The sequence below is a fragment of the Homarus americanus genome, unplaced genomic scaffold (genome assembly GCF_018991925.1).
Source record: "Homarus americanus isolate GMGI-L3 unplaced genomic scaffold, GMGI_Hamer_2.0 scaffold34360, whole genome shotgun sequence".
NCBI lineage: Eukaryota > Metazoa > Arthropoda > Malacostraca > Decapoda > Nephropidae > Homarus > Homarus americanus.
In genome coordinates, this window is record NW_024739403.1 from 10,776,241 (window position 1) to 10,793,838 (window position 17,598).

Below are 17,598 nucleotides of genomic sequence, written 5' to 3' on the forward strand. Positions count from 1 at the left end.
AATCCACACAAATTCGATACGAGAGTTGTTCTCATTGGCAGTTATCACATTTCTTTTAATATCACATACATCTTTAGACATAGAACCTGACGGGTTTTCACTGATTTCAAAGCACCTTGAGAGTCACAGAATATCACCCCACCTCCATTTTCTTTAACAAAGACTGTATCTAAGTAGATTCCAGTTAGTTCAGTTTGTGTTGTGCTGGCCCAGTTGTTCAGCCTTTGCTTGTTTGGCACTATCATCTCTTTTTCTTTATATATTACAATTGCACAGCCTGTTCTACCTGTGTTTGTCTGCACAGAACCATCAGTTTTATCAGGGATTCATTCGTCCTAACTTGAAGTACTGCTCTCATAACTGGGATGGCTTTTCTGCTGTCCAATTGTCAAATAGGGTGAAATCAAAGGCATTTCGTTTTATTAACTCTTCTCCTTTAGTCAATAATATTTCTTTAATTTCTCTTCACCGCAATTTTGCTTCAATCTCTCTCTTTTACAGGTACTTTAATGGGCAATGTTCAGTGGATTTGGCATTTTGTGTACTGCCGGCAAGGCAGTGGGCTCGTAACACTCGGCTTGCCTGTGGTGCCCACCTTTTCTGTGTGGATGTTGGGCACACTAGAATAACCCGTTACAGTACATCCTTCTTTCCTCACACTGCCAAACTGTAGAATGCTTTGCCTTCTTCTGTGTTTCCATACTATTACAATCTGTCTGACTTCAAAAAGCTGGTTTTACAGCATCTTCGTATTATAAATTAACAGACTCTTTATCTCTCTTTTTTAATATTTTATTCCTATTTTTCACCTCCCAGGTCCCGTTGTGGGTCGATTGAACTACTTGGGTGTTAGTTTGTGTGTTGGGGGTGATGGCTGTGGTGGACTTTACACGCTTCAATAAGGGTGGGTGGACTTTACACCCTTCACCTTGACTGTATCACGAACTACGTTCCTGCGCTGTACAAACGTTGGGTTCATAGGCATGACTGCCCGTTAGATAAAAATTAACAGGAACGAGGCAGTGGTGCCAGCACTACACTCGACCACTTTATATTTCTCAACTAGCGACCCTTTGAACAGAAATTAAATCTTGACCACTTGGCCACACAGCCTCCCAAATCCCATTGCCGGTAGTTCTATTTTCCTGTAGTGTGCAAGATGAATTGATTGGAATGATCATTTTAGACACGGGTTAACCCCAGTGGAAGGTCCCAACAAACTATGCTTGGCATAGCCCTGTGGTCCTGTGGTAACGCACCTTTTTTCCACGCAGAGGTCCCGGGTTTGATTCCTGGCTAATAACGTATTGTTTGTATTGTGACATCCCTCCTTGCTATTCACAACATTGAGGAAAACCAAAGTTGATTAGTTAAAATAAGGAGTGAATAATCTAGGGGATGAAATGCGTGGATGCAGCATGTAAGATTATTATTGCATTCATTGAATAATAGATTCTGAAATATTTTATCACTCTCTCATTTGAACTGACACTATTTATGTACGGTATGAAATTGGACCGAAAGTTAAAAGATTTCGTACCCTGACCTATCAATAAGTAGTTAACATTATTAAAATCACGAATACAAATTGTGCGCAAAACTGGAACCACTGCTTTCATTTACATGACCGCCGGTCACGTTGAAAGTCTTCTATCCATGCAAGGACATTTCCCCGAATTCCGTACCCTTCCAGTTTGATTTTTCAGCCTTTCATGGGGTACACTGTCGAAAGCCTTGGCAAAATCTAGGTAAATATTGTCGATATTACCACCCCGTTCCAGAATATGGGTCCAAATATCCAATACCTTGAGCAATTGTGTTAAGCAGGAGCGCCCCGGCATAAAACCGTGTTGGCAATCCTTTACAAGATTGTTTCGTATTAGATGTTCCATTGCGGCATCTCTGATAATACTCTCAAGTACTTTACATATAATGCTGGTCAGGCTCACTAGTCTATAGTTGTTCGTGGAGCGCCGATCGCCCTTCTTGAAGATTGGACTCACATAAGCCACTTTCCATTCACTGGGGACCATTTGTTCATCCAGGCATTTACAAAACAGGATCTTCAGGGGCTCTGCAAGCTCGTTGTACAACTCTCTTAGCACTCTAGGATGCACCATGTCAGGACCGGGACTCTTATGGACCTTTAGCCTGGACAGTTTATTTCTAATACCCTCTTCTGTGAACACAATGTGGGTCAGTGCTGTGTCGAACCGTCTGTCCTCAAACGCAGGAAGGTTAGTTGCATCCTCTCTTGTGAACACCGAGGAAAAGAAGCTGTTCAATGCCTCGGCTTTATCCTGGTCAGAATCTGCGTAACTACCATCCACAAGCCTCAGGTCTGATACTCCTACTCGCGTTTTCAATTTCGACTTTGCAAAGCGGTAAAACGCCTTTGGGTTTGACTTGACCTCGCTTGCAACCAGCCTCTGGAACTCCTTTTCAGCCCTTCTACACTCTGTCTTTGCTTGGTTTCTAGCTCTTGCATACATCCTCCTGTCTTGCTCATCGTTTGACCCAGCCCAAGTCTTGAATTTCTGGGTTTTCTTCTTAATTTTGTAGGCCGCCGCATGGTTCATGTGTAGGGATCCCCTCGTATTCCTAGAAACACTGGGTTTGGTCTTGGGTATATATTTATCGATCGAATGGGTCACTTTACTAGTTATGATATTCAGCGTAGTGTCCGCGTTCTTGTACCTTAATGAGTCAGGCCAGTTTATACCACTCATCTCTTCCCTCATCCCATTGTAATTTGCCTTGTAATATTTGCACCTTGGCCTGGCCTTATCCTGTACTAGGTAACAGTTAAATCTGAATGACAACACTATATGGTGACTGGTGCCAACTGGGGCAAGGTGTTCCAGTTTGGCCACCGTACCCTCCTCGTTTGTTATGATGAGGTCTAGTGGCTTGGGTGTTTGCTCCCCTCTGGAATGTGTCGGGTCTCTAACATGTTGGAACAGAAAATTATCTCTCAGAGTTTCTACAAAAAGAGTAGCAGGGTTATTCATGTCATTTGGGGTGGACTCGTTTCTCCAGTCGATGTCGCCAAAGTTAAAGTCCCCCATGATAAGGAGGTGGCTAGGGTTGAGCATTGCCGCGTTGTTTATTAAGGTTCTTAAGTTCCTTTGATTTAGTGGGCCATAGTTTGGGGATCTGTAGATACACCCGACGATAAGTAAGTCCCCTCCCTTTAATTTAATTTTACACCACTTGGACTCTTCAAAAACATCCTCTCCCTGTATCCTCGCCTGGCTGGCTCTAAGGTCTTGCCAAGCATAGATAACCACACCCCTCTTGCAAGTTTCTTGAGAAAGGTTCGTAAATGAGTCATATCCAGCAATACTGAACTCACATTCCTCTGGGCGATTCTCCTGTTATAGTATAACAGTTCTACAGCTCCTACGATATCTGGTTGGTGTACTCTTACTAGTGTTTCAAACTCCTCTCTCTTATCGAGAAACGTGTCAGTATTAGTGTACATGACATTCAAGCCAGAATTTGTTCTTATATAAGCAAGTAAATCACTGTAGGTGCGCGTGATCCAAGTATATGCTGATAACCACGAAGTTCCCAAGCGCTTTCGTGTAATATTAGCCTTGTATATATTAGCCTTGTATATATTAGCCTTGTCAAGTATTTCGCCTTAGTCCGTACTCACCCCTGAAGATGTGAATTACCCGAAAGCGCTTGGGAACTTCGTGTTTTCTTGTTTCCTTGTGGTTATCAGCATATATATATATATATATATATATATATATATATATATATATATATATATATATATATATATATATATATATATATATATATATATATATATATATATATATATATATATATATATATATAACCGACCAGGGCCGCTTGACTTGTCAGTTTCGTAAGAACGTGGAGCTGTTCACCGATCAGTTCGGCCAGCTTGTCTTGTTCAAGGTGTTGAATTTCTGTGTGACATGGGACCTCACAGGTTCACAGTGACACAGTCAGTATGGCTGCTCCCGAGCTCGGCATTTGCCTGACACTTCTATATACTTTGTGGGTTTCCTGATGATGAATCGCACATAGGATGGAGGTGAAAAGGGAAACTCAGGTTTTCTTATATAAATATATATTATATACAAAACAATGTGGTGCTGGAAAGTTGCTGCGTGGTAAAGGAGTTGCTGTGCCGGAGCGTCTTTAGAGGTGTTGCATGTTGCAGGGCTCTAGGTAGAATGTAGACTTTACGATGAGACTGGGAGTTTATATACACGACCACCGGAAGTAAGACCGGAAGTAAGCGTCGCAGGTGGCCGACCCTCCCCCCCCTCGAGTCTAGATAACGAGGCTTGTCAGAGAAACTTGCCGGTTATCTGAACCCAGCCGCGAGTCTAGACGGTTAGGCTTGTGGCGAGAGTATCCACAACAATCCTTCCCCTCCCCTCCGAGCACTGCAGGAAACTTGTTGGCAGGGTTGTATCCCACATGTGAGACATAACGGCGAGGGTGTGGACCACTCGGCCGTTACGGGTGGCGACTCCGTCTAGGGACAAGCAGAGGGAGAAGCAGAGGGAGAAGGAGGGTTGTGGATTAGAGAATGCTGTACTGGCGAGGAATGTGGTGCTTCTCTCGCGGCAGGTGCAAACTCCTCGGGTGCCGGGTGGGTTATCTGGGTCATTAGGGCTGGATGCAGGACCCTCATCAGGAGCAGGGTCCACATCAGGAGCAGTAGGTACCTGAGGATGAAAAGAGGGTATGCAGAATTGTTATAGGCGAGGTGGTGCTGCAAGTGGCAATTGTGGGCAGACAGGCAAAGGAGGTGCGGGATGAATGTGTTCAGGGCGACGGGAAGGCTGGCGTGGGGCAGTAGCCTTGAATGCAGAAACTGCCTGTCATAGTGTTTGCAGTAGGTCGTGACGGGCAGCAGGAGTGAAGTGGTCAAGGTCAGAAGTAAGGCGTGTGATGTGCTGCTTGATAGTGTCGGAGGTTATAGCGTCTACCAATCCCCGTCGATGTCGCTTCCTCGTGTAGTTGCAGGGAGCCTCACAGCGTCTAGCGTTAGCACCAAAACGTTGATGGTACCAACAGAAGGTAGGTACACTGTGTTGGGGGCTGGCGGCGGCGAGGTTTGAGGCAGGATGGGGATGTTGGGGTCGGTAGGACACAGTGTGTGGGGCAGGAACAGGAGCAGCAGCAGGCATGGAGGAGCAGAGCTGTTTGAGGGTGTCCATTCTGCGGTATAGAGAATGTAGCAGGTCTCTCAAGTCTTGTTTGTCTGGTGGATTACTACTTCTCTGAGGAGCGTTGATCTGGTTGACGAGACTAGAGCTAAGTGATGGTGTGTCCACTGAGTTGTTCGCGGCAGCATGGTGCACAGCATGGTATTCGTGGAATACTCTGTCTGCCGTGGTTGCATAGGTCGCTGAAGTAGTAGAGTAGTCCAATGCCTAGAGGACGAGACGAACTTCTGCAGGGAGCTTCTGAGTGTGAAGCTGGCGTAGGATAGTGTCAGGAAGCCTGTCTGTGTGGCGGGAGTTCAGTCTCCGCATCTTGTCCCAGAGACGTGCAGGCGTTGAGTTGCCGAGGGAGAGACCGGATAGGTCTTGTAGGAGACTGGAGTCAAGCCGCTGGTATCACCTCTTGAGAGCATCTCGTAGAGCTGCGAATTTGTTGTCATCTGGGGGCTTAGTGATGACTTCTGCAACTTCTGTGGCGATTTCTGTGGGCAGGGAACAGACCAGGGCGACGTACTTCTGTTCGTCTGTAGCTGTTGAGCCGATGAGAGCTGCCTCCATGTGGATTAGCCAGACTTCAATGTTGTGATTGAAGACTGGGAGAGTGATCTGTTTCTCATCCATCCTGTGTAAGTGCGTTTCTCCGGGGTTCACCATTGTGGGGTTTCATGATGTTGAATCGCACATAGGATGGAGGTGAGAAGGGAAACTCAGCTATGGCGGTTTCTTATATAAATGTATATTATATACAAAACAGTCTGATGCTGGAAAATTGCTGCGTGGTAGAGCTGCTGTGCAGGAGCTTCTTTAGAGGAGGTGTTGCGTGTTGCAGGGCTCTATGTAGAATATAGACTTCACGGCAAAACTGAGAGCATATATAAACGGCCACCGGAAGTAAGACGGGAAGTAAGCGTCGCAGGTAGCCGACCCCCGCGAGTCTAGATGACGAGGCTTGTCAGAGGCTGAACCCCGCCGTGAGTCTGGATGGTTAGGTTTGTGGTGAGAGTTTCCACTACAACTTTATCTACTTTACCATTCTTCTAGATACTATTAGCTTACAAGGTTACAGTCTTCCAGTTACATAACATTTTATGATTGAATGTTAGTTTAATAAAGAACGATGATTCAAAAGTAAGAAGCATCATTTTAATTACAAATTACTATACTGTACACTTAAAAAAATATCCATTAATGTTGTTGTCTGGCATCTTCTTGCCACAGAGGGGTGGAGGAAGAAGGCAGCTCAACGGTTGACATGTCCAGTACATATCAAAATTCTTAAACAAAATCTCATCAATGACCAAGACTAATCTATAATTTGTTACATTATTACATAGTTCACATAACTGGATATATATAAGGCCATTATGAACATCCTTGAATTTTCAGTATAATACAGTATAACATAGTCTACAGACAAATAAGCTCAAAGTTACATGAAAAAGAATGACTGAGATGATTTGTAATCATAAATGTAATTATGATTGCTATTACAATATAAGCAGAATCTATTATAATTATGATACCTTTGCCCAAAATATAAATATAATCGATTATGATTACATGAAAAACTGTAATCGATTGTGATCGATTACGATTGCAGATTACGATTCGCCAATGTCTTCGGTAGGCAGACTGAGACAAGAATGGTTGATAGAATGGTGTGGTCCTACTGTGGTACAGCTGGTCTGGAATCAGGAGATATTTAGAGATAAGTTGTACTGTATATACTTTACTACTGTTCAAGTGCATGGTAAGGCTGAGGTTAGTGATTAGGTAAAATCATACAGTGGTTTCTTATATTTCATTTATTTCTTTACTTGTCCCTTCACATACGTTATCTAACTTTAATATATTAATAATTAATGCAGTGGATGATTCCTCCTCAATATAATACATATATTTTGAGTTAACTTGAGGCTTATTGCTAAGAACCTGGTAGAGATAAATAATTTAAGACTGAACATAGTGTTTCCCCGGCTGATTGTTGTCATCACTAGTGATAGGAGTTTGTTTCTGTATGTTATCACGATGACGCCTCACCTTACTTGACTAATGGTAAAATTCCGATAAAGAGGAGTGATGGCATAACAACCCGATGTTGTCCATAAGAACATAAGAATGGAGGAAACTGCAGCGGACATATTGTCCCATACTGGGCAGTCCCATTTACACCCAACCCCTATTGCTCATATAAACATCCAACCTATGTTTGAAGCTATCCAGCGTATTCGAGTTAATGATGATATTTGGTAACGTGTTCCATTCATCCACTACTCTGCTTCCAAACCAGTGTTTACCTATTTCGCGCCTAAATCTAAATTTGTCTAATTTAAAACCATTGTTACGAGTTCGCTCCTGGTTGGATAGTTTGAGTACCTTTGTAATGTCCCTTTGTTTAGCCCTGACCTCCATTTATACACCTCTATCATGTCGCCCCTCGCTCTACGTCTCTCGAGGGAGTGCAAATTAAGATGCTTTAACCTGTCTCTGTACTCAAGGTTCCTAATGCCCGGGATTAGTCTCGTCATTCTCCTCTGGATTCTTTCCAAGGATTCTATATCCATTCTGTAATACTGTGACCAGAACTGAACTGCTTAATCCAGGTGAAGTCTCACAAGCGCAAGATATAATCTTAAGACGACCTCGCTAGTCTTGTAACTAACACTCCTTTGTATGAACGCAAGTTTGAAATGATTGCTTCTAGTAATTTGCCTACAATTGATGTTAGACTGATTGGACGGTAGTTATAGGATAGTGATCTATCCCCCTTCTTGAAAATCCGTATTACATTCGCTATCCTCCAGGATTCTGGTACTACATCTGTTTTTAAGGACATGTTAAACAACTTTGCTAAGGGCATACTAAGCTTTTCCTTACATTCCTTTAATACTCTGGCAAATATCTCATCGGGACCAGGTGACTTATTAGGCTTTAGTTGGTCTATTTGCTTACTAACATCGTTACTAGTCACTACTATCTCGCTTAATTTGTTTTCTTCACTATCTCTGAATAGAGCCGGTGCCTCGGGTATCATGTTTAAATTTTCTGTGGTGAAAACTGTTGAAAAATATTTATTCAGATTATTGCTCATTTCTCCGTCGTTATCAGTTAACTCGCAGGTATCTGACTGTATTGGCCCAATCTTTTCTCGTGTTTTAGTTTGATACATATGATAGAATCCCTTGTGGTTTGTTTTCGCCTTCTTTGATATCCTCAGCTCATTATTCCTCTTTGTTTTCCTTATCTCGGTCTTAACCCTACCGGCCAATACCTTTTAATAATCCCGGAGGTAAATTTCGCAATGATTTATCCTCCTACCTATAGCCTTCCTTTGACCAATAATGTTCTTTAAGTAATTATTTATCCATTTAGGGTCATTGATGTTTTGATCTGAGTTTTTTTTATGGTATGTTCTGCCTTTGTGCATTAAGTAACTCATTATTTAAATTGTCGTGGAACTCGGCAGCCTCAGATCTCGTTATGAGGTCTGTTTCAACAATCAGGTCCATGTAGTTAACCCCCAAGCGTGATGCCCCTTCTCTCAACTGCCTCTTCAAACTATCAAAGTTTGCCCTTCTGAAATCTGGGACTTTTGTGGAATTTTCCTTATGGCTGCCCTGAAAATCTAACTGGAATCTAATTTCTTTGTGATCGCTGTTTGCAAGCTCGTTTCCTACCTCGACATTACTAATGAGGTTTTCTCTGTTCGACAGAACTAAATCGAGTATATTATTACCCCAGGTGGGTTCGGTTTTATGTTGACTTAGGAAACAGTCCTGGATTGTTTCAAGAAAATCCTCTGATTCTGAGTTACCCGTAAGGTCAATCCAATCTATTTGGCCAAGGTTAAAGTCGCCTACTATACAGACTTTGTTGTGTATGGAAGCCCTGTGCATTTCATCCCAGATAAGTTGCTCATTAACTCTAACAAGATTGGGAGGTCTATATATTACTCCTGTGATTAATTTCTCCCTATCGTCGATTAATTCTATCCAAATTGTTTCTGTATTCCGCTCAGTTTTTATTTCCTTATTTATTTCACACTTTAGATTATCCCTGACTTAGATTGCTATGCCGCCTCCTTTCCTAATCTGCCTATCGGTATGGAATAATTTTTAACCTGCAATTTGGTATTCGACAGGTAACTCACGTGAGTCTAGGTTGATCCATGTTTCAGTGAATGCTATTATATCGATTTTTTCGGTACATACCAAGGCCCTAATATCATCCATTTTGTTTCTCATACTTCTACTGTTCGCGTAGTAGACATTTAAATTAGTCATGTTCTGAGTCCTCCTTTTGCCGCGTTTAGGTTTTAACTCGCTCTCTAATTTAGTTTTGTCATCATTCCTAACACTTTTTCCCTGTAACCTTTCACTTTGTTTACTCTCTCCCACCGCAGTCTCCTCCACCCCCGTGCTCACATGTTCCTCTAGCAGCCAGGGTTGCTACTCCATCCCTAGACAGATGCACCCCATCCGTAGCATAAAGGTCTCTTCTGCCGTAGAAGTTGTCCCAGTTGTCAATGAATGGGACTGATATTGACTTGCAATATCTGTCAAGATGGCCGTTGACACCAACTGCCCTTGACAACCATTCATTTCCAACTCTCCTTCTAGGCAGGACACCACATATGATAGGGATCCCTCCCTTAGACCGAACACGTTCTATAGCTGTCTTGAACTTATCAAGAAGCTCCTCACTCCTACACCGGCCAATATCATTGCCTCCTTCACTAAGGCAGATAATGGGTTTGTTTCCATTACCAGACAAGATATTGTCCATCCTATCAACTATATCCCCCAGGCCAGCTCCTGGCAAACACACCCTCATCCTATTTTCATCTTTACCGCAAAAAGCTCTGTCCATGTACCGTACCTGTGAGTCGCCAACAATCAAGATTTTCTTACCTTCCTTGTCAGCCTTGTCCCTGACTATACTAACGTCCAATTCTTCTATCAAGGGACTGAAAGAGTTGGTACACTTAGCTGCTGTTGTCGTTGCTGTCGTATCCATATATCGGAATGTTAGCTTAGAGATGCAAATTCTTCAAATAAACATAATTCGGCTAATTTTTTACAAAACTTATTATAAATAATCTATGGGCAAGATTTTAGACTGGACTGCATTTGAAAATTCATGGACATTGTAGGCTATGCACTTTCTAGTGACCAAAACTATTACAAAATAACATTTTATACTGTTCTTATTTTAGTCTTTAGGGCAGTAAGTCTTACAGTATAAACTTCATTGCCCAAGGGCAATGAAGTTGGTATATGAAAGTGAAAATATCTGAAACAGCAAAGAACTGCATATTAAATGTAATAATTGTTCTGGTATAATTCTATGTCAAAACTTCATTTCATATTGTGAATCAGTATAAATCCAATTGAAAAATATTCCTTGAAGTGACTTGTTATTATCCCAACCCCAATGTCTCGCCCAAGTTTTCACCAAAAGACACAGAGCTGGACAACAGTAATATACTGCTATGGTTAGCTTTAAGTGGGGTAAACTTCATTAAATACTCTTTAGGTGTTCCCAAATACTCAGGCATGCACTTCCTCCATAATTGGGAGTTCGGCATAAGCACCACTGACTCCCACCTAACATTCCCTAGGGCAGGGAGGACAAACCTTAGCCACATGGATCAGACAAAGGAGAGAGGGGGGGGGGGGCAGAGACAGACATGTCTACAGGCCAGAGGCTGTAACCAGACATAGGAGACAGGCAGAGACAGACATCTCTACTGGCCAGAAAAACAAGGACAGCCTGTCCTCCAGTGAGGCTGGTGCAAAACAGAGGAGAGAGCCCATTGCCCATTGGCACATGCCAGATGAGCATTATTCAATTTACTTAGGACTATCTATGAGAGTGCAATAGGTAATTAATATGAGCTAAATTACATGGTACAGTATAACAATGAGAACACACACAACAACAAATGGGCATAACACAAAATGGTGGATGATGAAATACTTCTCCGCACCTTGGCTAACCCACCATGTGGTCCTAAGCACAGTGGGCCATGCGGTATGATGCAATGACATAGGAAAAACCCCATAGTCTGAATAGAGGAATATAAATGTAAATGTGAATAATAAGCACATTCCTGTGACTTTATGTTCTAGCCTGGTGAAGCTGATGCCCAGCTGCCAGTGATGGTCTTCATCCATGGTGGTGCCTTCATGGCTGGGGAAGGCAAGATGTACACACCACATGTTCTCCTCAATGAAGATTTAGTCTTAGTTGTTATCCAGTACCGACTTGGTGTTCTTGGTAAGCTTTAACATAATAAAATTTCTTTGATGAAAGTAGCTGTTCCTCTGTTATTTGATGGAACTTTGACGTTTTTCTAATTGTAGAATTGTTTACCTTGAGAGCCAGTATTTCGTCATCTTTCCTCTACATGCACATTTTATTATACATATAACATTTGCATGGTATTCATATTTCAGAGCTCAATTAATTTTAGTATGTATTAATTATTCCAGCTCTGCAGTATCTGAATGTATGTATGTATGTATGTATGTTAGAGCACAAAAATGGATTTTACAATCATGATAAAACTTACTATAAGTGGGAGACATCATATCTGAACATTTATCTTTCAGGTTTCTTATCAACAGAGGATTCAGTAATCCCAGGAAATTTTGGCCTGAAAGACCAAACAATGGCTCTTCATTGGGTGCAAAGAAATATCCAGAGCTTTGGTGGAGATCCCAAACGAGTGACTTTGTTTGGAGAAAGTGCAGGAGGAGCCTCTGTACATTTTCACATATTGTCGCCTCATTCTGAGGGTGAGTATTCATATAATTTGTATATTTGATTTTGATAAACTGTTTTACGCAATGAAAACTTGAAAAGTGATATTTTTTTTATTAAATCTCAGGTAAAAAACTTTGACTTCTGGTATTACTATCATGTGGTTTTAGAAGTGGTTATAAATCTTCACATAGAGTTTTGTTAGTCAAGCTAAACCCATGGTCTTAGTAATAATATGAGTTTATGCACAAACAAATGATGGTGAGGATGCAGGCTTAGAAAAATATTTAATGTTATAAAGAAAGCAAAAGACGCCGTAAAGTTTAGTGAATGTCTGATTATAATGGGTGATATTAAAGCAAAAGTTGGGAAATGGAAAGTAGCACCAGAAGTAGGACGACAAGGGTTGATTAATAGAAATGTGAGAGGGGATCTATTTATTTTGTTTTGAAAGGAAAACAAAACGATAATTGCAATTGCGTGGTTTGAACAACACCCTAGGCATCTCTATGCATGGATCTCATCCCAGTATATTGTAAACAACATAGTCAGGAATCCAATAGATTACATTTTAATTCAGGAACGATTCAGAAATTCAGTGACCCGAACCAAGACCTATCCTGGGAAAGATTGTGGGTCAAATCACGTCCTAGTAATGAATTTAGTGAGGCGAAAACTTAAGAAAAAAAAATACGGACAAAATCAAATGAGATTTAGGAAATTTCAAAACAGGGCAGGGATAGAATATGAAAATGAAATCGAAAGTAGATTTTCAGTATTGCGAGAGGGTCAACAATTTAATGATTACAAAGAAGTAATGTTAGAAACTGGGGAAAACTCATAGGACATAGAAGGAACGAGGCAAAATATGAGTGGATGACAAATGACATTTTTAAGAAAATAAATAGAAAACAAATTTGAGAAAACGAAGTGAGGCTTATATACGTATTAAGAAAGAGATTCAAAGGGAATGCAGACAGACCAAGCAGAATAATCTAGAGCGGAAATGCAAGGGGATTAAAAAAGATGACAGAAGGCATAATTACAGAGACATGTACAGAAAGATTAGACAAATGAACCAGAAAAAAGGAAATAAATAGGGGGGCACTATTAAAAGCAAGGACAATAAGATCCTGTTTGAGGCAGAAGAAGTAAAAGAGAGATGGGCAGAGTATGTAGAAGAACTATACAATAAAAGGATAGAGTAGAGGTAAGAAACGAAAAGGAAATAAAGATCGAAATGTCAATTCTGAAAGCAGAAGTTGAGGCAGGTGGGAACAAAATGAAAAATGATAAAGCTTGTGGGGTTGATCAGCTTTCAGCAGAATTTATAAAACAAATGGTAAAAAATGGGATTAAATGTTTGTCTAAAGTATGTAATTCTATATACTGTACTTCAAAAGAGACTTTCCCAGTGATTAAAAAAAAAATGAGAAGAATAGGCTTAATAAGTCATGCCTGCAATGTTTTATTAAACACAATTTTAAGCAGAATAAAGTTTATAATATAAACTTAATTTTCTGAATAGCAAAATGGATTTAAGAAGAGAATGGATCTAGAAAACTATATTTGGATTGACAGTACGTATTTCGCGCATTGTGAAACAGTGTTATACTTAGTGACTTCACATCAGTGTCAGTGAACTATGACCATGTGTAAAGTGGTATTTGTGGGTGTAGTGTAGTAATCAAGCTGACAGCTTCTGGCATCCACAGTGCCCTGGTGTCGCGCAAAGCTTACTCCCGGGCCCGGCCATGTGGCCCCCAGCCTCATCCTCTCTCCCTCCTCCCAGCCTCATCCTCCCTCCCTCCTCTCGCTCCGGTGATGGTGGCGCTTATCACACGTGTTAATGACTTCATGTGGTGTCTCACGTGACTATGGTGGTTATACTGGGCTGGTGGGGACAGGAATTTAACAAGTGAGTTGGTGAATATTGGGTATAACTCCTATCAGTGTTACTCAAGGACACCGCTGGCCTACATATCACCTCTCTGCCCCAGTGTATAAGGCCTGGATTCCATTTAAATCTAGCCATGGCAGGAGTCGACGCCGGACGGCACTCTGCTGATGTTCCTGACGAAGGAAACGAAGATGATGAGGGCAGTCATGGCGACACTGAAGCTGGCTTTCAGAAGTTTAGGACTCGTCAGCAGAAACGCAAAATGAGGACCCAGGGAAGGAAGCAGAGTAGAGCCAATAGGTGCAGCTCTCCCATTGCTCCCCGGGCAAACTACATGCGCTTTGCCTTCCCCGAGAACACAACCAATTTGATGAGGAATATTGCACGACTCCGCTGAATGTTGTCATGCCAGGTAGCACCCCTCGTTTCGTCTATGTAGGCCGAGAGGAGACGGATGCTATCCAACGCTTCATTGATGGAAAGGTAAGCTCACTACATCTCATTAAGCGAGATGAACCTGTCCGACCCCCAAAAAATGAAGGAATACCTTGTCACCCACTACCCCAAGGGTATTCCCCCCAGTGGCGCTCTGTCACTTCCGGGCGTCCACAGAGCAAGAAGACTTTATAAGGATGGTGCACAACTTAGTAGGATCATCATTGTTTGGAAAAGGAAGGAACCACCTCCTGAGGAATACTGCTTCTTTGGCAGCACGTACGGTACCCCTAGTAACATCAGTCGGTGGATTCCTCCCCCTGTGGTGTGCTACAACTGCTTTGGGGTCAATCATGTGGCGAAATACTGTCACAAGCCAGCCACCTGCGGCTACTGCGCAGGAATGCATAGCACAAGCAGCTGCCCCATCAAGGAAGGTGCCTCTCAGGACGGAAGAGAGCAGGACTCCCCATTTGAGTGGCAGTGTGCCAGATGCAGGAAGAAGGGTGTGACGGCCTGGCATCCAGGTTGCCCTGGGAGCCCGCCTCCACCCACAAAAGCGGTCCCACTCAGTGATGCCAACAGCAACACTGCGGGGTCGCCTCCAGCACCTGAAATCAACAGCGACACCTCCCCACCCAGGGGGCAGTGTCCCAGGTCCAGGGAGGAGGGTGTGACGGCCTTGCACCCCAGTTGTCCTGGGAGGTCGCCTCCATCCACAATAGCAGTCCCACTCAATGATGCCAATGCGGCCGGATCGCCTCCACCACCTGAAGTCAACAGGCACAGTGACTCTCCTTCGTTAGCCAATGCAGGTCAGGTTAAAGCCTGCCAAGTAAGTGTACCAGTGAACAATGACAGTGATAGTGTTAGTGGAGCTTCTGAAGGAGCTGGTGCCTCCTCTCATAATGATGCCAACTTGAGGGTGAGTAGCCAGAGCGAGACCGATAGTGATGGAAGCATGAATGGGGAGAATGAGCCCCAGACTGCCAGCGTGGTCTCTTTAATAACCCCAGGTCTGAAAACTGTCCATAACCCTGTACTTTTCCAATTGTTTACGGAGGAGGAACTCGCGGGACTAATGAAGGAACCTGTGTATAAAAATCCTACTGGAATAAGGGCTGTGAGGAACATTATCAGGAAATCCAGGGGTGATGAATTTGAAATGGTAACTTATTGGTCAGGTTGATCTATGAAGCCAACGCGCGACTCTCTATACTAAATTCAAGGTGGAAAAGTAACACGAACGCTTAGGTTCATTTCATGGAACATCCGGAGTGTTAATCGCAGAATTAATGATCTACAATGGTTTGTTAAAGTTTTTAACATTGATGTAATTGGTTTACAAGAACCTTACACGTCCAGCACCCAGAAGAAAGTTGCACCCAGGATAGCTGGGTTTACAGCATACAATAGTGGAGCAGGAAGTGGCCTGCTCACTTATGTAAAGAATGGTCTGGTCTGTAAATGGATTAAAACTCACAATGATGAAAGTATTCACTATCAACAATTTACAGTAAAGACAGCAAACAGTCAATTTTCGCTGTATAACATCTATGTTCGGTGTAATGAGCTGCGAGCGGACGTGTTACCAAAGCCATCAGGTAACAATGCTATGCTGTGTATGGGTGACTTTAACTCTCGTCACACTGTCCTCGGTGATGTCCAGTGTAACTCTAATGGGAGGGTGTTCGTGAATTACATCAATAATCATAATATCACTGTATACGACACAGACAAAGTGACACATCTGATGGGGGGCAGACTTGATTATGTGATTGGGTATAACCTAGTAGACAGTAATGTCAAGGCTAAGGTCATCTCAGACCACCTAGTCAGTGATCATTATGCAATACTTACTGAATACACTGTTGCTGATGTCAAGTGTGAACCCCATCCTAAGCTCAGAATTAACATCCCAGATAATCTTAAACTGCACTTCAAGGCCTACATCCACAGATGGTATGCTGGATATACACCTGGGTCAGTGGATGAATTTTGCTGTGATCTTGTAAATGTCATTACCACATATTATACCACCTGGGTTAAGTCAAGGAGGAAGGGGGGCAGCACTAAACCACCTCTGTGGACACATGACCCCATCCTCACCAAAGAAGGAGAGAATGTAAAACAGCTTGCCAACACTTATAAGCAAAATAAAACTAGTGATAACCTTTTGGCATTCCTCAAAGCTAACAGAGAATTTCGTGAACTCAAAGGTCAGGTGAGAAACACCTATTGGGAACAATTCTTACAGGGGATTAATAGAACAACCACTCTAGCAGAAGTGTGGAACAAAATTAGAGCCATTACCAAGTCACCCACCCCAGTCCAGCTTCATCACAGCCCTGCAGAATATGCTGACATGCTATTAGACCAATGGTCTAGTGTGTCACAAATCACTTCCCTGCCTCCTGACATACAACAATATCTTAACACCACACACATTAATAGGGGTTTCAATATTGAAATAGCCTGTTCCTCACCAGACCTTACCGACCAGTTTCCTATAACGCACCACGAACTAACAACAGCACTAATGAAAGGTGAGTCATCCTCCCCTGGTGAGGATGGCATAACCTATAACACCCTGAGATTGTTGAATGAGATCCCTAACCATCCACTGCTTGACCTGTATCAAATGAGCCTCACACAGGGTATTCTGCCTAAGACATGGACTCATGGAAACATAGTACCAATCCCTAAAGCTAATTCTCCAAACTTCAGGCCAATTTCACTCACATCCTGTATGTGTAAAGTCCTTGAAAGAGTTGTTCTAAACCGTCTCATGTTTCAAGTCAAAGACAAACTCGCCCCTAATCTGTATGGGTTCATGCCCGGGCGTAGCACACAGACATGCTTTGCAGAATATCTTGTTCACTCAAAAGATAAGACACAAACAGCCTTCATAGACCTTAAATCAGCCTTTGATGTAGCTAATAGAGACATTATACTTGAGCAACTAGCTAATTTTGGCATACAAGGTAACCTCCTGACATGGATAAAGGGTTATCTGTCCAACAGGTATGCCAGTGTTCTGTTTAGGGGAGTTAAAAGTACCAGAATGAGATCATTTGAGCTGGGCACGCCTCAGGGAGGAGTGTTAAGTCCTATGCTCTTTAATATACTGATGCACAAGCTTATTGCTGACATTCCAGTTCAGCCAAACGAAGCTGTAATATGCTATGCTGATGATATCTGCATTATGACACAAACCAAACTCAGGCTCCAAGCCTTGCTGGATGTATTTGCTCGGAGAACTGTTGAATGTGGTCTCAT

General features: G+C 42.5%; 1 protein-coding gene across 1 annotated transcript in view; it reads left to right on the forward strand.

The window, feature by feature from the left end:
- Window positions 1–17,598, forward strand: part of LOC121874640 (juvenile hormone esterase-like) — a 214,271-nt gene that overhangs the window by 89,816 nt on the left and 106,857 nt on the right. Inside the window, exons 4-5 of the mRNA XM_042378868.1 lie at window positions 11,351–11,498; window positions 11,834–12,019. Of these exons, the coding sequence (XP_042234802.1) occupies window positions 11,351–11,498; window positions 11,834–12,019 (334 nt within the window). The remainder of the gene's footprint in view (window positions 1–11,350; window positions 11,499–11,833; window positions 12,020–17,598) is intronic.